Consider the following 24,206-nt stretch of genomic DNA (forward strand, 5'->3'; position numbering starts at 1 on the left):
GGCGCAGGCCGACCGGGAAGTGGATGGGCTCCGCGGAGAGTGTACCCTACCGGCCGCTGGCGGCGCTGCTCACGAGGAGCGGCAGGAGCAGGCGCCAGCCGCCGGGCACCTTTGCCCACCTGCGCTGTAAGCCTGAACCAGGGCGGGGGAAGTCCCGGAGACGTTTGCGCAGGCGACCTCGGTAAGACACGCGGGACTCGGCGCGCACGCGGAGCGTTGCATCTCTTTTCCTTCTTGATGGGTGCTGTGCTTACAGGGACGAAGGCCGACAGGTGGAATGCTGTTCCCCACCCCTAAACCAGCCACAGGGCCACATGGAGCATCCTAGCTCGCTCTCCAGGTCCAGCTCAGTGGCTGCTTCCAAAGACTCCCTGGAGCATCTCCTTGGCTCTCCTTTAGCCAGCAAGATGCCTGCCCTTCTCCCGTGGGGCTGAGGTGGATCTTACCCTTCTGTTAGGCTGTGCTTATAGACCCTGTCCTCTTGGACCAACCCCCAAGGAGGACTTACCTGCGGTGCTGCCCTTTGCTGTCTAAGCATAAGTATTTGACTAGTTTCCAGAACGAAGTACAAACAATTCTTCCAGAACTTTTCTTGAATATTCCTCTTTCTCTAGGACAGCGGTTCGGACTGGGGGGCAGCAGCAGATGGGGACACATTGGAAACGCAAATTAGCGGGCCCCGCCGTAAACTTACTGAATCAGTCTCTGAAGGTGGGGTCTAGTCATCCTTTGTTTTTAAGATTTTATTTATTTCAGAGAGAGCACGATTGAGCACGAGCAGCGTGAGGGGCAGAACAGACCCTAATAATCCGTTTTAATACTACCTGCAGGAAAAATGTGAGAACCACTGCTCTAGAAGGTAAGCACAGTACTGGTTTTGGACTAGAAACAACACACCTGTTGTTGGACAGATTGAAGACACACCCAGTATAATCCTGGTGGTTTCTGTGGCCCAGAGAAGTGTCTAAAGGGGTTGGGTGCGGGCTTCAGGCCTGTGCAGAATGTGGGCTTGGACACTGAGCAGGCCATGGCTCTGGAGCACAGTTTACATTCTGGAGGCTCTTCCCTACAGAACCAAATGGCATAAAAAGAGTTTTAATCTTTTATTTGTTTATTTTTTAACATTTTCTTTATTTGAGAGGGGGGAGGGTCAGAGGGAGAGGCAGACTCCCCTCTGAGCATGGAGCTTGATGTGGGCCTGGATCCCTGGGACTACAGGATCATGACCCCAGTGGAAGGCAGTTGCTCAATCAATGGAGCCACCCAGATGCCGCAGAGTTTTAATCTCTTAACACTTCTAATCTTTAGTTTTTCAACTCTCATTCCTGAAACCACACTTCTCAAATTATTTTTGAGAATAATATGTCCCAAATTATTTCTGACCTCAGGACCTTTGCATAAATTGCTCCCCTTATGGGGAATACCTTCTTCCCCTGCCAGCCTCTTTTTTTTTCCTCTTCCCCTCATTTTTCCTTGAATTGCTCCTATTAATTCCCCCATGTCTGAATATAAGGTAGGGATATTCTCCTTAAAGATCCTACCTTAGGGGGCCTTTTCTAACACCTGTTTTCATCCCCATCCAAATAGTCTCCGTTTTTCTATCTCAACATACCCTCTCCTTTTCCTTCATTTTACATTGTCTCAAGTTAAAATTACAGATTTGGGTGTTAATTTTTCTAATGACCCTTTCCCCGCTGTATCCTAAGACTTACAAAGGGTATGTCTGTCTCTTTACTCTTGTACCCCAGCAGCCCCTACTGTAATAACTAGCACATAGTAGGTTCTCAACAAGAAGTAGTTGAGTGAATGTAGTCACCTCAACCCTTCTGTCAAATCCAGGACACTTGTTCACTCTGTGTGATGACTGTGTGGACAGCAGAAGGAGAGGGCCTGGCCTCACTCACCCCTTGGCTGGTGCTATGCCAAGGCAGGGTGTAGCATCTAATGGAGAGGACTATGGCCATTGGCACATAAAACTGGTGTGAAACAACCTTCACTTTTTTCCCCAAATATACTAGAAGGAGGGTGACTTTTTTTAGGAAAGAGTAAAACTACTACTTGAGATATCTGGATCTTTATTTATGCCCTGTTCCTTCCTCTTTCTCTCTCTGTCTCTACACCATGCTTGTACACACACACACATACAGACACACACACACACATTCATTCACCATGATAACTGATAGACAACTGATATTTTCCCCAGTACTATTTCAATAGGATGTTGGCTCTGTTTTAATTCTTGGCTAAGAAGATTACCAGATCATGTGACATGGACCAAAAAATCATTTATTTACTCATTTACCATTTATTCAATAACTATTTTTTAAGCATGAAATCTTTCCCTTTGCAAGACACAGATGGAGCTAGAGAGTATAATGGTTAGTGAAATAAGTCAGAGAAAGACAAATACAATCTGATTTCACTCATGTGTGGAATTTAAGAAACATAACAAGCACAGATCAAAAATAAGAGAAATCAGAAAGTAGATGCTTAATTATAGAGAACTGATGGTTACTAGAGGGGAGGTGGGTGGGGGATAGGTGAAATAGGTGATGGGGATTCAGGAATCCACTTGTCATGATGAGCCCTGGGTGAGGTATGGAATTGTTGAATCACTGTATTGTGCACCCAAAACTAATACAACACTGTATGTTAACTAACTGGAATTAAAATAAAAATCACTTAAAAAATGATTTTAAGATAACTTTTAAAATTAGTTAATTAATTTTCAACATTCATGTGTAATTAACATACAGTGTTACATTGGTTTCAGGTGTACGATGTCAGGATTCAGCAATTCTGCACATTACTCAGCCCTCCCCAAGATGAGTGTACTCTTAATCCCCTTCACCTGTTTTATCCATCTCCTCATCTACCTCCCCTCTGGCAACCACTACTTTGTTCTCTATAATCAGGAGTCTGTCTTTCTCTTTGTCTCTTTTTGCCTTGTTCATTTGTTTTCTTTCAATAACTGTTGAGTGCTTTCTGGATAGCATGGTGCCAGGCACTCGCTTTGTTTTAGGCATTGAGGCAGACGATGCTGGTTACCTTCCAGTGTTCACTTTGTTCTTCTTTACTAGTCAACACTGACCTTGCTTAGGTGGCAGTGTGTTCAGTCTAAGAAGAAGAAGAAGAATTCTCCTAGCCTCTCATGCAACTACAGCTTGTCGTGTGGCACAGTTCCATCCAGTAAGACAAATGTGGAAGATGGTCAGAACTGTCTGAGAAGGTTTTGCGTTCCTGCCCTCTGCACGGCTCCTTCTTCCTGCTTGTGTCAGGGCAGGAATGCTGGGGTCAACGTCGCCATGCTTCAACTATGATTTCCCTAAGGCAAAGAGCCAACAACCATCAGCAGCCACCCTCTTCCAGACTGCTTAGGGCATGAGAAAAAAATCAGCCACAAGTTTTGCTGATGCCACAGGTTAACCAGGTTTCCCATTACTCAAGAATGATCAAAATCCCTGGTTTGAGGATATAAACATGAACAAAACAATTCGTAGTCTTAAGGAGCTCCTAAAGGAGAGACATTGGAAATCAACACAGGAAACCCCAGAGGACAACGTGCTCCACAAGGGCCCACTGGTTGCAGGTGGGAGAAGTGAATGAAGACTTAGAGGTAAGAGGAGAGCCCAAGGAAGGCTTCACAGAAGAGGAAAGTCTTAGGTTGTGTGTTTAAAGAAAAAGAAGTGTTGGGATGTTCCAGCAGTGGCTGGCAGCACCGTGCAGAACCAGCCCACTAGCTCCAACTCCTGGTTCTGCTGGTCACTCGGTCGCCTCGTTGCATGTGAACTGCAGACAGGCACACAAATTGATCTTTTTGATTTCGTTCCCAGTGCCTGGCATTTAGGAGAGGCTCAAAATACACTTGCTGAATTGAGACCTCTCTGAAGTTCCATAGAACCAGGCACCTTCTACCATATTTTATTTCATGGTTATGCTAATAATTTATAGCCATTTACCCCCTCTAGAAAGCATATGGCACAAGGGGGCATCCATTGGTATCTGAGGTAGATCGAATGCCTAGAACTGTGCCTAGCACACAGTAGGTACTCAATAAATTCTTGTTGCATGAATGAGCACCAAGTTTTCTCATCTATAAAATGTAGATAACTATAGCTATCAAAAAGGATTGAGTGGATAAGAGAAAAATGCATTTCAAATGTCTTGCCCTGAACTTCTCACATGGGTAGCTGTAACGATGCTTTTGTCTTCTGTAAAACTTGGAGACCCATTCCTAACATAGCCACAAGCAGCAACACTTGAGGTCAGCAGCCTAGTCTGTTCTTAGAACTGAGACTGGTTTGAGCATTTCTCGGGGCCAGTGTGGCAGTTCCAGCAGGGAAGTGTTCGCCTGAAGTACTGGAAAGTCTGTCAGGAGAGAACTGGTCCCAGGAAAGAATTTCTCTTGGGGGGGAAAAGTCAGTATTCACGAACTTGATTCAAAAATCAGTGAGCCCTGATGCTCAGACGGTCTTTAGGCCCAATACCCATAGATTCTGCTTGAGGTTCAGGAAGGGTGACCCACAAAATAAGAGGGCTGTTTTGTTAAAATATCCCAGACTATGTGAGCCCTGGGTTCTGCTGCCTTATTAGCAAACTGCAGCAGTTGCTGTCTGGACAGAAGAAGTGGGAGGATGTGACACCATGGGTGCCTTGGCCTTCTGAGGCTGATCTGGCAGCAAGTGGCAGAGCAGTTGAAATAAATATGTGAATGATAGCGGAACAGAACCTTGTTCCAAGCACATGTGATGCCAGGAATAGCTAGGAAGAGATGAAGTCACTGGAGTCTCTACAGAGAAGGTGGGGACAAGGAAACATTGTATTGTGACCCTGTATTTCCCAAGAGATTGGTTATAGTCTCAAGAAATGTTAAACAGGTGACAATAGAGATCATGCCTTCTAGTTACCTAATTACCTACAGTTCTCTCCATACTCTGGTTTGTTGCTTAAGAGAAAAAAAAATCTGTTCTTTCTCTTAAAAATTCTAGAATAAACAGTTTTTTTTAAAGAGTTATTTATTTATTTATTTATTTGACAGAGATCACAAGTAGGCAGAGAGAGAGGAAGGGAAGCAGGCTCCCTGCTGAGCAGTGAGCCCAATGCGGGGCTCGACCCCGGGACCCCAGGACCATGACCTGAGCCGAAGGCAGAGGCCTTAGCCCACTGAGCCACCCAGGTGCCCCTAGAATAAACATTTTAAACACAAAAGTCCCTGGGTGCCTGGGTGGCCCAGTCGGTTAGACATCCAACTCTTGGTTTTGGCTCAGGTCGTGATCTCAGGATCATGAGATGAAGCCTGGTGTAGGGCTCCTTGCTGAATGTGGAATCTGCTTAAAACTCTGGCTCCTTTTCTCTCTGCCCCTCCCCGCTGTGCTCCCTCTCTCACTCGCTCTTTTAAGTAAATAAATAAATCTTATAAAAATAAAAACAAACGGTCCTACTTTATTATTTCCCCATATCACCCTGGAAGCCTTGGAACTCCTCTGCTATTTTATGCTCAAAGGCTTATGCCAACAACCACCAAAACCTTGGCTTCCTTACTGCACAGGTCTGCTTTGGCCTCCAAAGCTAGGAAAGAGTCCTTAGATTTGTGCTCATTTGGGTTTGTTGTTGTGTATACAGAGCCATAAGAACATTGCCTCTGTCCACGCAGGTTGTGCTCCCCATGACCCTAATCCCTGCCATAACCCAGGCTGTGGTGTGGATCATGAGCCCTGAGGTTGTACCGCATCAGAGTCCTGGGTCACAGCGTATGGTCTGCAACTTCTGTGGTTTTCGTGTTTTGGATAAAACTTCAAAGTCAAAGACATTGGGTGATAAGGGCTCCAACATTTTAAAGTGATTTGAGACAACCCTGTAAGCTTCCTAAAAGATGCAGGAAAATGTGACCACCTCTTTTTTTTTTTTTTAAGATTTTATTTATTTATTTGACAGAAATCACAAGTAGAGAGGCAGGCAGAGAGAGAGAGAGAGGAGGAAGCAGGCTCCCTGCTGAGCAGAGAGCCCGATGCGGGACTCGATCCCAGGACCCTGAGATCATGACCTGAGCCGAAGGCAGCGGCTTAACCCACTGAGGCACCCAGGCGCCCCTGGTGACCACCTCTTAAGCCCCTCCTGGCTATATAAGATGGGCCAACTGAAAATCCTGTGTGAAGGCCCCAGGGTGCCTGCTACAAGAGGATTGTGCTGTCGCATTCACTGGGTCCACGCTTCCCCAGCTATAGGAACTCTGGGTCTGCCTCCCCAGGTACCGGGGTAAAATGTGGAAAGGGAGACCTTGGAGTATCCCCAGGAGTTTGGGGGTGAAGTGTAAAGATAAGAGGCTAACCAAAGCAGCCCACAATGGCAAAGCAGAGAGGGAAGGAATAGGGGACCAGCTTGCACTCATGGCCTTTGGAGCGACAAGGATGCAAGACTTTGCCATGGAACAAGGAGATGCTGCAGAAGCGAGCCAGGCTGAACTGTACTGGAGGGCTCCTGCTCACCAGGGTCCCCAAAAGGGCAAGGGGCTCCAGCTTGCCAAGTGGGGTATACCACCAGCTGCAGAAGGGGAGAGGGGCCGGTTCCACAGGGAACCCCTGCCAAGGAAAAGGACTGCTATATGCACCCTGATCCTGATGCCCCTATCCTGCCCCAAACTGCACGAGGCAGGTATAGAAGGAAGCTGGTCCTGGAGCCCAACCTAGGAAAAGGAGGGAAGCTCTGAGGCAGATGTGAGGTGGAAGCTGTGAAAACTTGGTTAGATTTTTTTTAATACTTGAGAGTACTTGGGAAAGGAACTAGAAAGCCGTGGGATCTGCAGGGATTTCATTAAGGATCACATATAAGCCCTTTCCTGAGCTCTTACCTATCTTACTGAACTCAGTCTATTTTAAAATACTGGTTGCAAATATTTAACAATTCCCTTTATTGGCTAGTCCAAACTTAATGCCTTGCATCTTCATTCGTAGTAGATTTTACTTTGCAGAGAAAAAGAGGACTTGATGGTGGTAGGGGCAGCAGTGGGCTTTCTAACTGGTCAGAACCCTGCCTGGACTCACACATTCACCTCTTCCTGCTGAAGGCATCCACCACATATTGCTGAGGAGCTTCGCTTTGTTTTCTTTTTCTTTTTTTTTGAACTGCCCTTATCTACCTGAAAGCAGAGCTTCCCAAAGAATCCATTAGTTATAAATCGGTCCCATCTCCAGGAATTTAGCAACCACAAAAGATAGACTCCTATCACTGGAGAGGAGAGTTTGGCTCAGGAATAAGCAATCACCTAAACAAACATTTTCACAAAATTGCCATTTATCTTTTCCTAAAAGTCATTTGTTTTCTTAGGGCGCCCTTCTCCCCACCGCCTTCTCTTGTTATATAAACCCAAATTCTGCCTCCTTGAGTCATGTTTTTCTGTGAATTCCTGTGTATGTGAATAAAAATCTTTTTTGCTAATCTGTCTTTTTGGCAGTTTAATTTGCCAGCCCCCATGAAAAGAACTGGAGAGGATAGAGGAAAAGTTTTTCCTCCTTGACACTGCATTAATCTTACGGCCTTTCTCCCATAGCAGGAGAAGAGGCATTTTCCTTACTCAAAGCCAATAACTTCACCTGTGTTCAGGATCCACCCCACTCCTTACTCCCCCTGCCAATTCCTTAGGGACTTTGCCCAACTTACTATTTTTTAAGTAAACTTTTTATCCTAAAGTACTATTGGGTTTACAGAAAAGTTGAAAAGACAGTGCAGGCTGTTTCTATGTATCCCTTAACCAGTGTCCCCTGCTACTGATGGCATCTTACATCACCATTAGACCTTTGCCAAAACTAAGGAACCAGCACTACTATTTACTACAGCTAAGGAACCACCATCAACCAAACTCTACAGTTTATTTGGATTTCCCTACTTTTTCTCTAATGCGCTTTTTTTTTTTTTTTTTGACAGAGAGCACAAGCAGGGGGAGTGGCAAGCGTAAGGAGAGGGAGAAACAGGCTCCCTGCAGAGAAGGGGAAGTCAGCCCAATATGGGACTCGGTCCCAGGACTCCGGGATCATGACCTGAGCCCAAGGCAGTGGCTTAACCAACTGAGCCACCCAGGAACCCTCTAATGCTCTTTTCTGCACCAGGATCCTATCCGGATATATTACACTTATTTGTCATACCTCCTAGCATCTTCCGGCCTGTACTAGTTTCTCAGACTTTCCTTGTTTTTGATGACTTTGACAGTATTGAAGAGTGCTAGTCAAGTATTTTGTAGACTGTCCCTCAATTGGGATTTGTATGAAGTTATTTTCTTGGTTAGTCTGGGATTAATGGGTTTTGGAGAGGAGGAACACGGAGGTGAAGTACCCTTCTCATCACATCGTATTAAGGGTACACATTATCAACCCATTACTGTTGATGTTAACTTGACCATCTGACTGACGTGGTGGTTGTTAGGTTTTTCCACCGTAAAGTTACTCTTTCCATCTCCCCACTCCAGACACTATTTTTCGGAAGTACAGCCAACATTCGAAGTATGTGGAATGAAGCTCTACTTTGGAGGCAGAAGGGTCTACATCAATTAGTTGAAATTCTTCTATGTGAGAGATAGGTCTTGTCTTCCCTGTTTATTTTTTCAATCACTTCTATCCGTATGGGTGGTGGATATTTATTTTCTATTTTGTAATAATCTAGTATTATGTTATTTATTTTGTTGATCCCATTGTTCCAGCTTTGACTGCTGGCAGTTCTTTCAGGCTGGTGCCTGTGTTCTTGTGGTAGTTGCTTTTGTATTTTTGTTGTTGTTGTTTAGCACTTCTTTGCTTTCTAGCCGTACAAGATACCCCTAGTTCGCTTTGTGTATTTCCTGCCCTCAGCCCTTTCGCCATGGAGCCACGGTTCCTTTCATTCAGAAACCAAGATCTGGGTGCTGGGCGTGCTTGTTATCCATTTACTTCTCTCTTTCTTATTCCTTCAACTTCATCTACTCCCTCTCTACAGGTTGTTTCTCCTTAGCTGCTAAGGTAGGACCGTATTCAAGTGCTTCCCTCATTCATCCTTCCCCATCCATGTCCCCCACTAGCAAGCTCCCTAGTTCTCTTTTCATTTCCATTTAAGCTCCTGGCATGGTCACGTTTTATATGAATTTGAAAATGTAACACAAGAGATTAATAAAGTGTCAACTCTTGCACAAAATAGGAAATACATGCAAATATGAAAAATGGTCAGGTACAGCACAAACTTCAGAGCTGGCAGTCTGAGGAAACTGGGCCATCACCACAGGAGTGGGCCGAACAGACATCGCCGACACTGACGGAGCACCCAAAGTGGGCGGCTCTCCCGAGTCCAACTCCTGACAGTCTACGATGTGGGCATTTGCTGTCCTCCCTGTTTTACAGGTGAAGAAACAGATGCAGAAGTTCAGTGATTTATTCAAGTTGACACAGGTAGAAGTGACAGACAAGAGACATAAGCCTCAGCAGTTGGAACCCATCTTCTTCACCTCCACTCCTCCACACAAGGCACCCATTCCCCTTTGTCAGTAAGAACACCACTGTTGTTAACTTGTGTCAGAAATTTGGAGAGTGACTTTCGTGACTGGTTTCCTATTGCTGCTATGACGAATTCTCACAAACATGGTGGCTTAACACAGCAAACTTACTCTCTTACGGTCGGGAGGTCTGATATAGTCTGGTACAGGTGCAGGAAGTCTGGAGTTCATTTTCACTGGACTAAAGTCAGGTTGTCAGCAGGACGGGTTCCTTCTAGAGGCTCTGAGGGGGGAATCTGTTTCCTTGTCTTTTTCACCTTCTAGTGGCTCCCTGTATTCTTCGGTTTCCTCCATCTTCAAAGTGACACCCTAGCCTTTGTGTCTGTCACCACATTGCTGCCTTCTCTGACTCCTCCTGCATCTCTCCAACAGGAAGCTGTGATAATGTTGGGCCCACCTGGAAAATCCTGAATAGTCTTCCCATTTCAAGATCCTTAATTTTATCACACGTGCTAAATCCCTTTTGCTAGATAAGGTGTCCTTCACAGGTTCTGGGCATTTTATCATGGATAATGTCAGAGGCACTACTCAGCCCATCACAGTGACTACTGGTTTTTTGTTTTGTTTTGTTTTGTTTTGAATTCACTGATAGAATAATATAATTCTCTTTTCCTAGCCTACAAATGTCATCTAAACATTTGTTCAATGATGTTACTAGTATGAGAACTGGAGGAAAACAACACATTCAAAACAATAACATTGGAATGCAAGTTTCATGTCATAAGGTATGGAAAAGGCTGTTAGATTAAGAAAGATAAATCTTTTAAGAAAACCAACATAGTGTGGGGGGAAAAAAAAACAGGGGGCCTTGCTGGTGTTCTGGGAAGGAACGTGCATCTGTGGTATGCCCTTAAGTTGTGGAATATTTAAGGTCCTTGTATAAATTGGACCACCTTGTTCTTCAAAATATAGCCTGCCTTCTTTACACCCCACTCATTCCTCAAATCCCTGCAGTCTGCCCCACGACTTTACAGAAATTTCTCTTGCTGAGGTCACCAATGGCCTCCAACTGACAAATCCAAATAACGTTTTTCTCTCTTTTGATTTCCCTTTGGCATTTAAAACTATTGACCAGAGGTGCCTGGGTGGCTCAGTGGTGAAGCGTCTGCGTGCAGCTCAGGTCATGATCTCAGGGTCCTGGGATCGAGCCCCGCACCAGGCTCCCTGCTCAGGGGGAAGCCTGCTTCTCCCTCTCCTGGTCCCCCTGCTTGTGTTCCCTCTCCTGCTGTGTCTCTCTCTGTCAAATAAATAAATAAAATCTTTAAAAATAAAAGAAAAAGAAACTACTGACCACTGCTCATTCTTGGAAAATTTTCCTCTCTTAGCTTTGGTATCACACTTCTGTTTTTCTGTCTACCTTTGTGGTTCAGTTTCCTCCATGGCTTTTTACCTCCTACCTATCCTTTAAATGTTGTCATTCCCTAAAGATTTTGTTAAGTGCTCTTCTTAGGTCTACATTCTCTTCCTCTGATCTCATCTATGTCCAGGGCTCACCGATGACTTCTCTCTACCAGCAGTCAAGACTTCTCTTCTGATTCATGCTGCTAATGGCCATCTGGACAACTTCACTTCGACTGCCTACGGGTGGGCACAAGAAAGACATTTTGAACTACTGTGGCTCTTTCACTCAATGTTTTTGATCACATATTTTAGCTGGGCTAATATTGATGACATTTTGTCAAGAAACTCCATTCAGCAACTCCATTAAGCCAATTTATTTTTTGATCAATTTCCTCTGCAATATATTTCCATTTTGTTGTAATTATTTTCATTGGGATCCACTTTCTTCTATATGTTTTATAATGGAGACTTAGTCAATTTTTGGTTCATTTCAAATTTTACCAATGTATCTTCTGCAACTAAGTTCTTGTGGCTACTATACCTATAAAATTCAAACTTCCTGGTCAAAAATTTCGATTTAAACTTTGTCAAAATTTCATTCTTCTACCAATTTTTAATGATGTGTGGTTTTAACGGATTTGAATTTAACTTGGACAGAGTATTTCTACCAGTAATATTCATTATAAACTGAATAAAGATCGACAGTTTATATTTAATTTTTTGATCCTCTGTGAGAAAACTGTCATCAATTTCCCTCTGATAAGAGTAAAAACAGAGTCTGTCCTTGAGGTCAAAGGTCCTGCTCAAAAACAGGATGTTCCTGGGGAGATCTGGTAGAAATACTAATTTCTCCATGTGACTTGGCGAATTCCCTATATAGTGATGATCTTGGTCCCAAAACCTTGGTGCTAGAGAAGTGAGCCACTTTCTATAGAAAATATTTGCACTCTTTTTGGGCCTCTGGGCAAAGCTTACATAAAAGCAGGTTAAATTACTTGTCTTCTTCCATATAGATTGAGATGCTAACTGAAGCCCTCTCGATCTTACTACCCCAATATAAGAAGAGGTTAACTCAAGGAATAATTCTTAAGATGGAAGGAAAAAGATCTTTGTCTCTAAATCCAAAGGAAAGTTCTAAATCATCTGCTCATGGCTTTTCTCTGGGTCTTACTCTGGCTCTTCTCACTTGCTTGCAAATTGGGGAGTGATCTCTTAGGTCTCTGGCTGGTCTCTTACTAACCAGTCTTGGGGTTGGCAAAATGAGCCACAGAAGGGTAAATGCAAACGACAGCACCCTGTGGGAGCTGGAGCTGCTGAGTTTGGCTCTCCCTACAAGAAAGACAGAGCTAAGTCACTGAAGGTGAATCTGTCTGCATTTGCAGAAGGCTCGCATTCCTGCGTCTACCTCAGTGGGAGTGATGCTTCCCCCAGAGCAGTCCAAGTCACAGACAAGGAAGACTGTATTCTTGGTTAACGATAACTTGAAACAGAAAAAGCACAGGAACTTCACATTGTAGAATGAGGTGGGGCATATATTTAAAGACAGACGAATCAGATCTTAGATAAATCTTTAGTAAAAGGAGGCAACTTTGGCTTTCCTCATGTATATTATACCAGAACTCTCTGGATCCCTGGGTCTTCTGTGAACACCATTACCAGCTTGAACTTGGACCTGAATTCAGCCCTCTACCAATTCTCCCTGAATGATGGAGGTCAAAACTCATTAAAGCCCAAATATTACTGTTATTTTCTCAAATTTGGAGAGGAAATAGGCAGGCAGGTTCTCTCCCACACTATGGATTTTAAGATTCATAGGTATAATTCATTTCTCCCCAAGACTTTTGGCATGTGTACTTTGTGTACTTTTAAATTTTAATTCCAATATAATTAATGTACAATGTTATTAGTTTCAAGTGTTTAATACAGGGATTCAGTAATTCTGTCCATTACTCAGTGCTCATCAAGTTAAGTGTACTCTTAATCTCCTTCACCTAGTTCATCCATCCCGCCACATACCTTCCCTCTGGTAATCACCAGTTAATTCTCTATAGTTAAGAGTCTGGGTTTGTTTGTTTATCATTTCCAAGACTTCTCTCTTTAATTTGTTACGTTAATGCTGGTCTCTCTTAAGGAATTTTTTGTTTGTTTGTTTTTAAAGACTGAATTCTGGGGGTGCCTGGGTGGCTCAGTTAAGTATCTGACTTTGGCTCAGGTCATGATCTCAGGGTTCTGGGATCAAGCCCCATGTAGGGCTCTCGACCCAGCAGGGAGCCTGCTTCTCCCTCTCCCTCTGCCTGACATTCTGCCTGCTTATGCTTGTTCTCTTTCACTCTGTCAAATTAATTAAGTAAATAAATAAAATCTTTAAAAAAAAAGACTAAATACTGAAGCAGATCATATTCAGATTAACATATTTTAGGAGCTCACAGTGAAGTTTACAATAGCAGGAAGCTCTTTGGTTTCCTTGCCTCAGTCTGTATGGCCCTGCTATCTTTTATTATTCCATTTATGTCTCCATGTAACATCTAGAAGGAAAAGTAGGTTTCAGGAAGTAACAATGTTGGAATTGGAAACCAACCAACCAGCCAGCCAGCCAGCCAACCAACCAACCAACCAACCAAACGTTCTTTGAAACTTAAAAGCACAAAACTAGGCTTGGTACTATAAAAGGCACTCATGGAACCCTTCAATCATAGGAAGATCTGACTTAAGAAATAATACAAAATATAAATCATTTACTTTTATTAGGTCCATTTTAATAAAGTGTATAAGAGTTTACAACTCAAAACAATTATTCATAAAAACTATCTGATACATAAGATAGATCACACGAAGAGTGCAATAACATAAATCCAATAGTCTGCAAATAAGAGGTATCGCAAAAACTGTTAAGATTGACTTTATAAATGTCTTTTTCCCTTCCTTTCCCATGTTCACAGCCCTTAAGATTGTGTGCACGTACTATTTCCTGGGGTCTGATGACCGCAGTATTCCTTATAGCTGGGTTGACTCCCTCATTCAGTCAACTCAAAATGTCTTGTCAGCAGAGTTCACCTCTTTTCCATGGAAGGAGCATTGTCCTTGGCCATCATTTGGTTTCTGTGCCCTAACAAATGACAGCATTTTCTCTTTCAAAGGAACATCTTGCAGGCCTTGTGCTGTTCTGGTCACTACTGCCAGTCCAACACCACACATGAGCCAGGGATTCAGGTCAAACCCTACTGAGTTACATCCTTGTGGATGAGAAGAGCATGCTTAATGCGGAAACAGGCTAAGGCAATGGCTAACTTTGCCCACCTTTATCTAGAACTCCAGTTCTCTGAGTTGTTGGCAAATGGGGCTGAATTCACTCAAGCCAAATGCCTACTGTTACCACTTGGTATTCTTTGGATGCCTTCATAAGGAGGTTTTAACACCATGGCAGAAAGCATGAGGACATGGACACAAACACACACACACACACACACACACACTCCCTCTCCATTCACAATCCTCAAACAGGAGTCTTTGATAGACCCAGAGAATACAACTGTTTTGCCATTTCAGAGTGAAAAAGCTACAATGTCTTCGCTCACTCCCAAAGTCTCACTTTATAACTGACATTGCTAAAAACCATTTCTGCAAAAAAACCACAAAAGCCATTTCTGAAATTCCTTGCCAAAAGGAATCAAACAGATCCCTTTAACACGTATATACAGTTCTCGCATAATGCAATGGAGAGAACTTTGACTTGATTTCAAGAACATTACTATAAACTCTTGAACAGTGTCACCCATATTGAGACTGCTGGGAAGCAGCTCGGACTAAATTTCTTACATAATTACAAGTTCTGGGAATACTAAACTAAGCCGCCGGTGTGCTGGTTAACAGTTAGGTATTTCTACAAGCTATTCCAGAGTCCTTTCATACCTAAACTTACCCCTGCATTCTGGGGCACATTGGGCCTGGGTTAGATCATGATGGAGAGATGCCTTTGGGTTGTGTCTCCAGGGGAAGGCTGGACTTCTGCCAACTTTTCTTCATCTGTTCTTCTGGTCCATAAGAAATGGGGACGGTGAGCCATTTGTCGTATTTGGAATTATTCCAGTGTGGTGAGATTAGCATAGGTTAAGCTGAAACTTGGGCAGAAACTGTTTACAATAACAAGGCACATAAAAATTGACACGATCGTCCAGTTGTACCTCTCATCATTCATTTATGGGTAGGGTTGTAGTAGGGGAATGTTAAATGAGGAAATGAAGTGGGAGCAGGAACAAGGAAGGTGAGCCAGAAAGACCTGCAGGAGTAGAGAAGCAGCAGAAAAGAGCTGTGTCTGGCAGTGTTTTAGTGATGGGATGTTGGAGACCACAGGAGAGGCCTGTTTCCCAATAATGGTCAAAGTACAAATGAGGCAGGGAGGACCAGGAAGTGGGAGAACAAGGCGGCACCTGGGGAATCAAGACACTGCCAGTGTGGGTTCTCACATCGAAACTGAGGCAGCTAGTTGTTTTCAGCAACCTGCAAGACTTGTTCTGTAGCAGAAGAACACAGGAACAATTCCCAACCAGATAACACTTTTTTTTTTTTTTTTAATTTTCAAGCATCTTGAAACCTTTAAGTGAACTTCACAAGTCTGCAAGGGTTCTGATGGTTTAAAAAAACAAAACAAAAAACAAGTAGCTGTTGACTAAAGCACTGAAAAATGAAGAATTTAAAGTACATGATTCCATTTAAAATCCTCATGTTTACTCCATCAGGCAGGATTGGATTAGAACCCAGGGGTGACTCTGGGCATTTAAAGTGCTTCTACCTCTTTAAAAGCTGCAGTCTTTCCAGCAGCAATCCTATGTACCTTTTATCAAAATGATCCGAGTTTCAAATTTCTCAGATAAGACTGCATCTATGCGGCCAGCAGCTATTCCAGAGTTGATTGGTATGTGTTCTCCAATTTCAATTCCAAAGACACAGCAGATAATAACCTTTTTCCTTATTAAAAGCACCCAATTTGACTCAATTTTAAGTTGTATCCTTCCTGCTAGAGAATGAGTTGGATCTCACCCTTCTGCAGTTTCCTATAAAATCCTATTTGATAAAATGCAAACATATTATATGACATATGTTCTGATGATTTTTCTTTATCAGTGTGATTAAATTTGTATTGTCAGGTCACTCTGGAGATTACATTTAAGGAAAACTGAAATCTGCTCTTTATGAGTCGCTGAAATGTCCACCCTATAGTTTGAAGCACTGATGGACCTGTACTCTAAAACTTACTAAATAAATAGTGGGGCAAAAAGATGCTGGTATTTTTCTCGAAAATTTCAAGAAATGTTGGTTGCCAAATTAAACTCAGACCTAACACAGGCACGTGGACATGTACACACATCTACGCATACCAAATTTTCAACTCAATAATTATGGAGCCCAAAATGACATTGAATTTATGACCTAGATTCACTGAGGTCCTGCCCAGCATCTGCTTCTGCATCAAGTTTTTGTTCATTCCATCTCCCAATCTAACAAGGACTGGGAGCCTAACAGGCCATATGTGAGCTCAAGGTGAGTATTTTCCACTACACATAATATAACTTCATTAATTCAATAGTGCCTGTTAGTCATTTAACACAGATTCTTTAAAAGAGTTCATCAGTGCATGTTGTGGGTTCAACACTTTGTATCTAAAATAGATTCTGGCTCATTGCCCTCCACTGAAATGAAAAGTCACAAGTTCTTGCATTTCCTATCAGATGTGTAAAGCAAGTAACATATAAAACTAAAAGGTGTAGTAGCATTTTGCTGACTATATATCTTCTTTTTCTCTGTAATGTTAACCTGTTGCAGTATTACTTGTTGGAAACATGCATTTGCTACTAATTCAAAGCACCCTGAGCACTCCTAATTCCCTTAACACTAAATTTTCTAGAATTCCAGATTCAGAATGGCCTCTGGCAGGAATACTTTATCTTTAAATGATGCATTTACCCTATATGATCCAAAGATCAGTGCAGAATTTACTAGTTATTGGCTGACAATTAATGTAATATAGTCAAAAGTTTTCATGCATCAGTCAGTAAGAACACAAGCAATTTGCATGGATTTACGTTCACTTCTATTCAAAGAATGTACTTAGAGTACCTACCCATCATATCTCTCCAGTGAGAATAAAAAAGGGTTACAAGCCCATGCCTGACAAATGATTCAATGATGTGATAAAATCACCATGATTTTACTGATTTTACCTCAAGAGCTAAAATGGCTGCTTGATCAGTTAGAAGTGATTAAATAACCAAAGGAAAGACATTTTGCAAGGCTGTTACAGAGGTGATCCTGAATATTTGATAGAGGGAATGAGAATGACTTTCCACTTGAAGAGTTCCTGACTCGGGGTGAGAACTCTCCCTGAATATTCTTATCCTCCTAGCTCCTGCATTGGAGGGCTTTACTTGATAATGGCCAAGGGAAGAGGCTGGGATGCAAAGTTCCATATGCATTAGCCCAAACTATTTATTCAACTGGAGAGAGGATTTTGCATCCATCGTGACACAAAAGAAATCAGAAATCATCAAGGGGAGAAAAGCAGAGTCTTAGAAGGGACATTTAACATTCATCAAAGTGAAAGACTGGAGTGGTTGAAACCTCAGGTGTAAAGCCATCGCCAGTAGCCCTGATCCAGTGCCAAGTACTTTTCTTTTCACCTGGATGTTTGAAATAGGTGGAGACCAAACTAGAAAATGTCTTGAGAAGTTGCTGTTCATATTCTACCCCCAAGATTCCTGAATTTCAAATCTAAAGTATACGACACCTATTCAACTGCAATAGAGTTTGGCATTCTGGCTTGATTCTTGGATGAATTTCCAACTCTTAAATCATTCATCTGTTTTGGTAAGCAATTCTCACAACTTCTCCAGCTAATGGAGACATCACTGACATCGATTATAAGTCAATGGAAGATTTTAGGTTGAAACACGGTGGAGCAGCTCTTTCCAGTAAGTTGAACTTCCTCAGCACAGATCTTCCCATTGAGACAAAAGTTTCACCTTAAGGCACTAATAATAACGGGTATGGAAAGAGCCGGGAATGAGTCAGATCTTTCCAGAAATAGACGACAATTCAAAAACACAAGTCAGTCACCTATCTGGCCTACTTTAACATCTACAGAGGACAGGAAATTGAAAGATTTTCAGGGACAATTGATTAAGCTCTTTTCTCTCAAACTGATTTACATGTCTCAGATTTATTTTTCCTCAAGAGGCAGTGGAGAAAGGTAGCAAGGAATCAGAAAACACAAACAAGTATGCAACTCTAATTTGTAGCCTAGTCTCATGATTAATTCTAGGAGGACAGCCTAGAGTGCTCAGACCTAAGGTTTTTAAGTACTTTAAAATATTACTAAGACCACATACCCAATAGTTCAAATTGGGACTAGAAGCTCTTTTCTATTGTTCTGAGAGGAAAAAAAAATCGTAATTCTTTAAAACCATGTACATGGAATTTGTTAAGAGCAAATAGCAAATTCTGGAGGAAAACATCAGCAGGATTCTCCGACACCTTCCAATGGATTTGATTTTGCCACAAGACAGAACTAAATAAAAACAGGGCTCAAATCAGTTAGGTCAGGAGACAAATGCCAGTAAATGAGTGGTTGTGGAGGTAGGCATAGTGAGACAGGATTTACCTACAGGAAAAACGCTCCCTGTGCGCGCGCCAAAACACACACGCACACATGCATACCTGTGCACTCAAGAGTGATTTTAAAAGCATGGGTGTGGGAAGGCTCAATACTGTTCAACATGAGCACAGATATCTCATCTGTTCGAGTTTCTCCATAGGAAAGGATCTGATGCAGGTCACACACCCACAAACACTCGTGTGTGAGAGGCTAGCCCGGCTCACAAAGACTCAGAAATGGATCCAGAGAATCCTTTGTAGAGCTGCTGGTTTTACAGGAATGATTAGTATCTGCAGGATTACACTTCCTCTTCATTTGCAGGATTTTCATCTTGGATTTCTTTCCATAAATATCCCTTTGCAAGAGCATTAACTCGAGTCCTGAAGGAACTAATCTTGAGTCCTCAACGGACAAGACTCAGAGCAGGAAGTGCAGGGAAAAAAAAATCGCAGTAACATGGCCCCTCTGGGGTTGGGATGAAGTTATTTCTGGATTTAAACAGTCTTGGGGCCAAAAGAGACAGCAGAGATGTGGGTGGAGGTGGAGATGGAAATGCCTGGAAGTCCAGAAATCAATACAAACAAAAGAAGTGAGCATAACTTAAAGGGGTTTCAACTGAGTATCACTGCCATGGAGTTCGTTGCCCGCAGGAATCCTGCTGGGACGCGGGGAACGGAGAGATAATAACTGGTGCACTTCTTCTGAGACAGGCTCAGCTGGGAGTGATGTGATGAGTACTGAGGGTGTGGTAGAGACAGAGGCTTGAAGGCTCAGGTAGCGCTCCTAAGGTTTCTGCTTGCCTGATTTGGAAGGAAAAGGTGCTAAAGCAAATGGATCCACCGCTGGCAACTCCGTAGTCCTGGAGGAAAGGGATGTGATGGAAACAGAGCCAGCTATGGACTGTCTGTTGGTCTGGGAAACAATTTTGTAGGCAGCAATGGGCTGGGCTTCTGGACTTGGCTCATCTTCTGGGCTATAGTGACGGGAATATTTGGATAAAGACTGGGGGCGGAATGGTTTGCCAGCCACTGGGCCTGAGATAGCTTCTTTCTGGGGCTGAGGTCCTTTGTTTCTGTCATTAGGATGGCCCCCAGATTCCAGGCAGGATCCCCTGGGAGAGATGCTGTCAAGATGGTCTGCCGCTTGCACAGAATGGGAGGGAAGGTTAGATTGCTGGACAAAAGCAGCCGCGGGATACTGAGCTCGGACAGGGGCATACACTGCTCTCTCAAGGCCTGGGAGCAGAGGGACATCATCAGTCTGACTGAGGAGACTGGCCTGCACAGGCAACTCCTGGGGGGCACTCTGGGCAACCGTTAACTCCTCCACGTTCTTCTTCTTGGTAAAAGGAGCTCTCAAGAATACGTCCGCTTCCTCTGGCTGGGAAGGAGCCATGCTGCCCTTGGAGACAAACGGGGCTTTGGAGAAAATATCCAGGTCATCAGCTGGAACCCTTGAGCTCCTGAAAGGGGCTGTGGCAAAAACATCTGGCTCCCCGAGACCATCTGTGGCTGGCTGTGGGAGGGCTTGGAACTGGTTCTTTCGGCCACCCTGGCCTGCCTTTGCTTGCTCAGTAGAGACTTCATGCTGAGCGAATGGAAGAGCTCCCCCCAGCTTCCCCTGGGGAGGCTTGCAGCTCTCGTCCTCTTCTTCGGACTCCATGAGGAGAGGTCGAGACCCACTGCAGTCCAGCATGTCCCCCTCGAGATCAGTCCCTTCCTCTTCACTGCTGTGGAATGAACTGTTGCTTGAAGGGCCATCTCGGGCCAAGTAGTCCGATTCTAAATTGTTCTGTGTTTTCGTGCCAGGTACTCTGGAGGGGTCTGGATACAGGGGAAGGCCTTTAACGCCTGCTGAGTCTTTAAAGTGCTCTACAGTTATTACAGGACAGGGATTGGGCTCTCTCTGGAGACCTAGAAAAGCACAGAATGCAGAATTAATGCACAGATCAGATCAGCTCTCCTCGGAACACTTAAAATGGTCAACCCATGGCAGAAACATCGTGGGACCAAATAAACAAAGGTTGAAATGGAAAAGGAAAAACAGAAAAATAAAAGTCAGGCAAGGAAACGGCACACAAACTGGAACACAAGCAGTCACTGTCTCACATTTTGAACATGATAGGCACAATGTACAGGAAAGGAGATGAAGATGTTAGGCACACAGACATTCAGCATAACTACACGAGGCTCCTACTTGCGGGGCCAGGCACAGCCACCTGCTCTACCTGGCGCTGGCTCAGGATGGAATGAAAACAAACCCGGTCGCTCAGCTCCACATATACCATGGAAGTTCTGGATTATGCAGAAATACTGTCTGGGGACAAATGCAACTGAGTATCTGACAAGTGGTTGTCTGCTCCACACTGCCTGTTTCTGAGAACAGATTCTCAATCTCAAACCACACCCCCATCCCTAACCCCAAGAGCAGCAGAGCACGGCTGCTTGATAAATGCAAGATTTACATCAGAAGCACTAGTCAAAGAGCACAGGAGTGCCCCAAATGCCAACACTGAAGGTGCCTTCTAAGGGGAGGAGACATAATAAAAAATCATATTAAATAAGTCACCTTCAGCTGGAGTTGGTGCGGAATTTTGTTTTCAGTCTTCTCAGTTAGGGAAGATCTCCTCTGCTTAAATGAATCTATTATACAGTTCTTTAAGCAGAAGGAGTAAAATACATGGGTTAACTGCAGAAATATTTGCAAACGCTAATACACTAGTCTACTTCTAGCTAGATGGACGTGCCTCAGGGTGCTCTGGCTTTTAAAATCAAATAGACAAATTATCAGAATGCAAGAGAGCTTACCTTCCAAGAAATATTAGCAGGTTAGAAGTATGTCATTGGGCACATGTTAGCAAGAGGGCAGGAAAAAGGCATATGTAACTAAGCAAGAAGAATCCAGAGAAAGGGTGGTTGGGGGTAAAGAGAGCATTTCATCATGGGTTTCCCAACCCACCAGGCATTTGGTACCGTGGTTTGGATTCTGTAGATGCCCTGGAACCTCTGTACTGAGGTAATTCCATCAACCCCTCCCCATGTTTCCCTCTCCCCTTCCAGGCAAATCATTAGCTAGTAGAAACTTCTGTTAATGATTATCCCCTACCAAGGTTTCTGCTTGAATTAAGCACACAGAACACAGCAGAAGCGGCATCAAAATCAGTTTATTGGGAAACCAGTCACTTAGAGACATTACATTGTAAAGAGATGTTAGAGAGAGATCGGAACATTTTAGAAGATCCTGTACAAAAATACTATGTTTCTCGGAATCCTAGAACTTTTTAGCAATGCTTCTTTTTAAACAGCTCTGATCTTAAATACGGTTTCCAGAAACAAACAAACAAAGGTGGGTGTCCCCCTCATTTTCTGAGTTTGAATGCATTCAGTGAATTTTCAGTTAGGAGTCTTTAAGTGAAATTCCGTACTGGTGCCAAACAGCTTTCTGAGTAGTGTTTTGAAGAATATGATTTTGAAGAGGATACTTTTTTTTTTCTTGGCATTGCGGCTTTGGTATGTGCACCCACGTGGCGATAGGAAAGCGTTAGTCAGCTGTTAGGAAGCAAATGGAACATCTTCTCTCTTGCAGTATATGTGGAGAGACATAATCCTAAGCTCTCAGGCAAGTATAATATTAGTTCTGCCACTGTGATTCTTAGGTGGTGATTTCTGGGAGGAAATTCAAATGAAAAGGGGCAAAGAGGTTTTCCAAAATAAGATTTGCCAAGCAAAGGGGCATGGAAGCTCCCCTCCCGCAAGACTCCTTGAACCACGTTCTAACACAGACTCAGCTAGACAAAGTTTTCAGTTGCCAAAACTAAGTCACAATTTCTCATCTGCCAAAACTACCCCCAGGGCTGTCATTATCAAGCTGGTTCTGTGGGAGTGCAAAATATCTTTTAGGGGAAACATGGTAAATTTAGTCAAGCCAATGACCAATTCTGGCACCATACTGATCAATAATGAAAACCGGACACTAGTTTGACTGGAGTCAGTGCTTTTGGGAAATTAAATTGAATTCAGCCAGATCTGTTTGTGTGCAGAGAATGCCAAAAAGCAGCTGCCTACAGAATCAGGGGCACTCTGGATGCCTGCAATGTTGGGTTACATTTTGAGAACTATCAGGTACCAAGTGGAGGGGACCATATCCAGAGCTGGACAGGCCAGAAAAATGTGCTTACCCTATCTAAATTACTTAAAAAGTGGGTTCTTGGACAACTGGAAACCTGCCAAATTAGCATATTCTAGGACCCTGATGATAACAGGAAAACCATACCTAAAATTTCGAGAACTTTCAAAACCTCACAAGCCCAGTCACAAAAACCCTGTGACATTGAGTTTGAAGGGGAAACTTGTTTCCTGTTCTTCCAAACAAGGCTAGACCTGTTTCTATTTTTCAGCATGAATCTGCCTCCTAAGGGTTAGAAAAGTACATTTAAATGATTTTCCTGAGAAGGCCAAGTCTCTTAACCTCTTTCCTCTTTTTTGAGAAGGTGTACTGTGACTACAGCAGAGAGCAACCACTCTTTGCTGCTCTCCCAAGCTGGGCAAGAATGCCAGTGGGTTTGGAAGAAACACAGACATCCATACACCCTCAGCACAAGACACAAAGGAGTCAAGGAGAGATCCTAAATAACTTACAAGCAGAAGATGGACATTAAATCTTGTTGGCAATTAGAGGTCTTTTTTGGAATACGAGTATGTATGTTCTTATAAGGAAAGCATGTATTTTCAAAGTGAACAATCCTTGTATATGAAAATGGCCTTACCCTATCAGGTAAATGTGTTTGAAACAGTCTGACTACTAGCAAAGAAGGATTTGCACTACTTTAAACCCATGTCTTGGCCCCATTCCTCTGGCAACCAACAGCACGCACAGCAGATGCCCCAGGACCACACAGCTCAGTGAAGCCAGCTAGTTGTTCCTGAGGAGCGGAGGCCTGCAATCCAGGCCCTGGTTTCACAGGCTGCACAAGGGTCTTTCTTATCATGAAGGCTCAAGTAGGGCATTTGGTTCTAATCCCCTCAAACTGGGTTAGGTCTCTTTTCATTCTGGTTTAGCGCATTAAACTAAACAAGAAGGCAGGACACCCTTCTTTTTCTTTCTGTCATGGAGGACTGTGTGCAAGATTAAGGGTCTGCACACTTTTTAAGGAGTTCTAAGAGTCTATTTCAAGGCTCCAAATTCATGCAGATTCAGTCAGAGTTCATGTGCTTGACAGAGCAGGAAAGGGGTCCCCAAAACTCTTGGATGACCTGTTCACTAACAGCCTGTTAACTTTCAAAGCAATCCTAAGTGCTGAGTGATTCGGGGTGCGTCTACTCTGGGGATTTTATCTGATGGACATAGTGAAGGGGTCATCAGAGCGCTTTCAAAAAAATCAGAATCTGGGTGCCTGGGTGGCTCAGTGGGTTAAAGCCTCTGCCTTCAGCTCAGGTCATGATCCCAGGGTCCTGGGATCGAGCCCCACATCGGGCTCTCTGCTCAGCAGGGTGCCTGCTGCTGCTTCTCTCTCTGCCTGCCTCTCTGCCTACCTATGATCTCTGTCTGTCAAATAAATAAATAAAATTAAAAAAAAAAATCAGAATCTGAAGACTTAAATTCCAGGCTGGATATTCTTTAGTGCAATATATCTTGCACAGCCAGAATTTTACTTTCCCCCATACTGTAAACTGAAATAACAGTTACAAGCAGTATCGAAGACCTACT

At 43.4% G+C, this 24,206-nt stretch overlaps 1 protein-coding gene and 1 long non-coding RNA gene across 14 annotated transcripts in view; one reads left to right on the forward strand and one right to left on the reverse strand.

Annotated features, from left to right (window-relative positions):
* Window positions 1–91: 91 nt before the first annotated feature.
* LOC116595700 lies at window positions 92–4,990 on the forward strand. The gene is made up of 3 exons (XR_004287827.1): window positions 92–181; window positions 757–859; window positions 2,777–4,990. It is a non-coding gene; the product is annotated as an uncharacterized LOC116595700 (long non-coding RNA).
* An 8,633-nt stretch (window positions 4,991–13,623) lies between these two features.
* The window catches only part of AAK1 (AP2 associated kinase 1), a 175,278-nt gene continuing 164,695 nt past the window's right edge, over window positions 13,624–24,206 (reverse strand). For all 13 annotated transcript variants that reach the window (XM_032352338.1, XM_032352337.1, XM_032352332.1 and 10 more), the window contains one exon: window positions 13,624–20,413. In XM_032352338.1, the coding sequence (XP_032208229.1) occupies window positions 19,284–20,413 (1,130 nt within the window). In that variant the 3' untranslated portion in view covers window positions 13,624–19,283. The remainder of the gene's footprint in view (window positions 20,414–24,206) is intronic.

Source organism: Mustela erminea, chromosome 7 (assembly GCF_009829155.1).
Source record: "Mustela erminea isolate mMusErm1 chromosome 7, mMusErm1.Pri, whole genome shotgun sequence".
Taxonomy (NCBI): domain Eukaryota; kingdom Metazoa; phylum Chordata; class Mammalia; order Carnivora; family Mustelidae; genus Mustela; species Mustela erminea.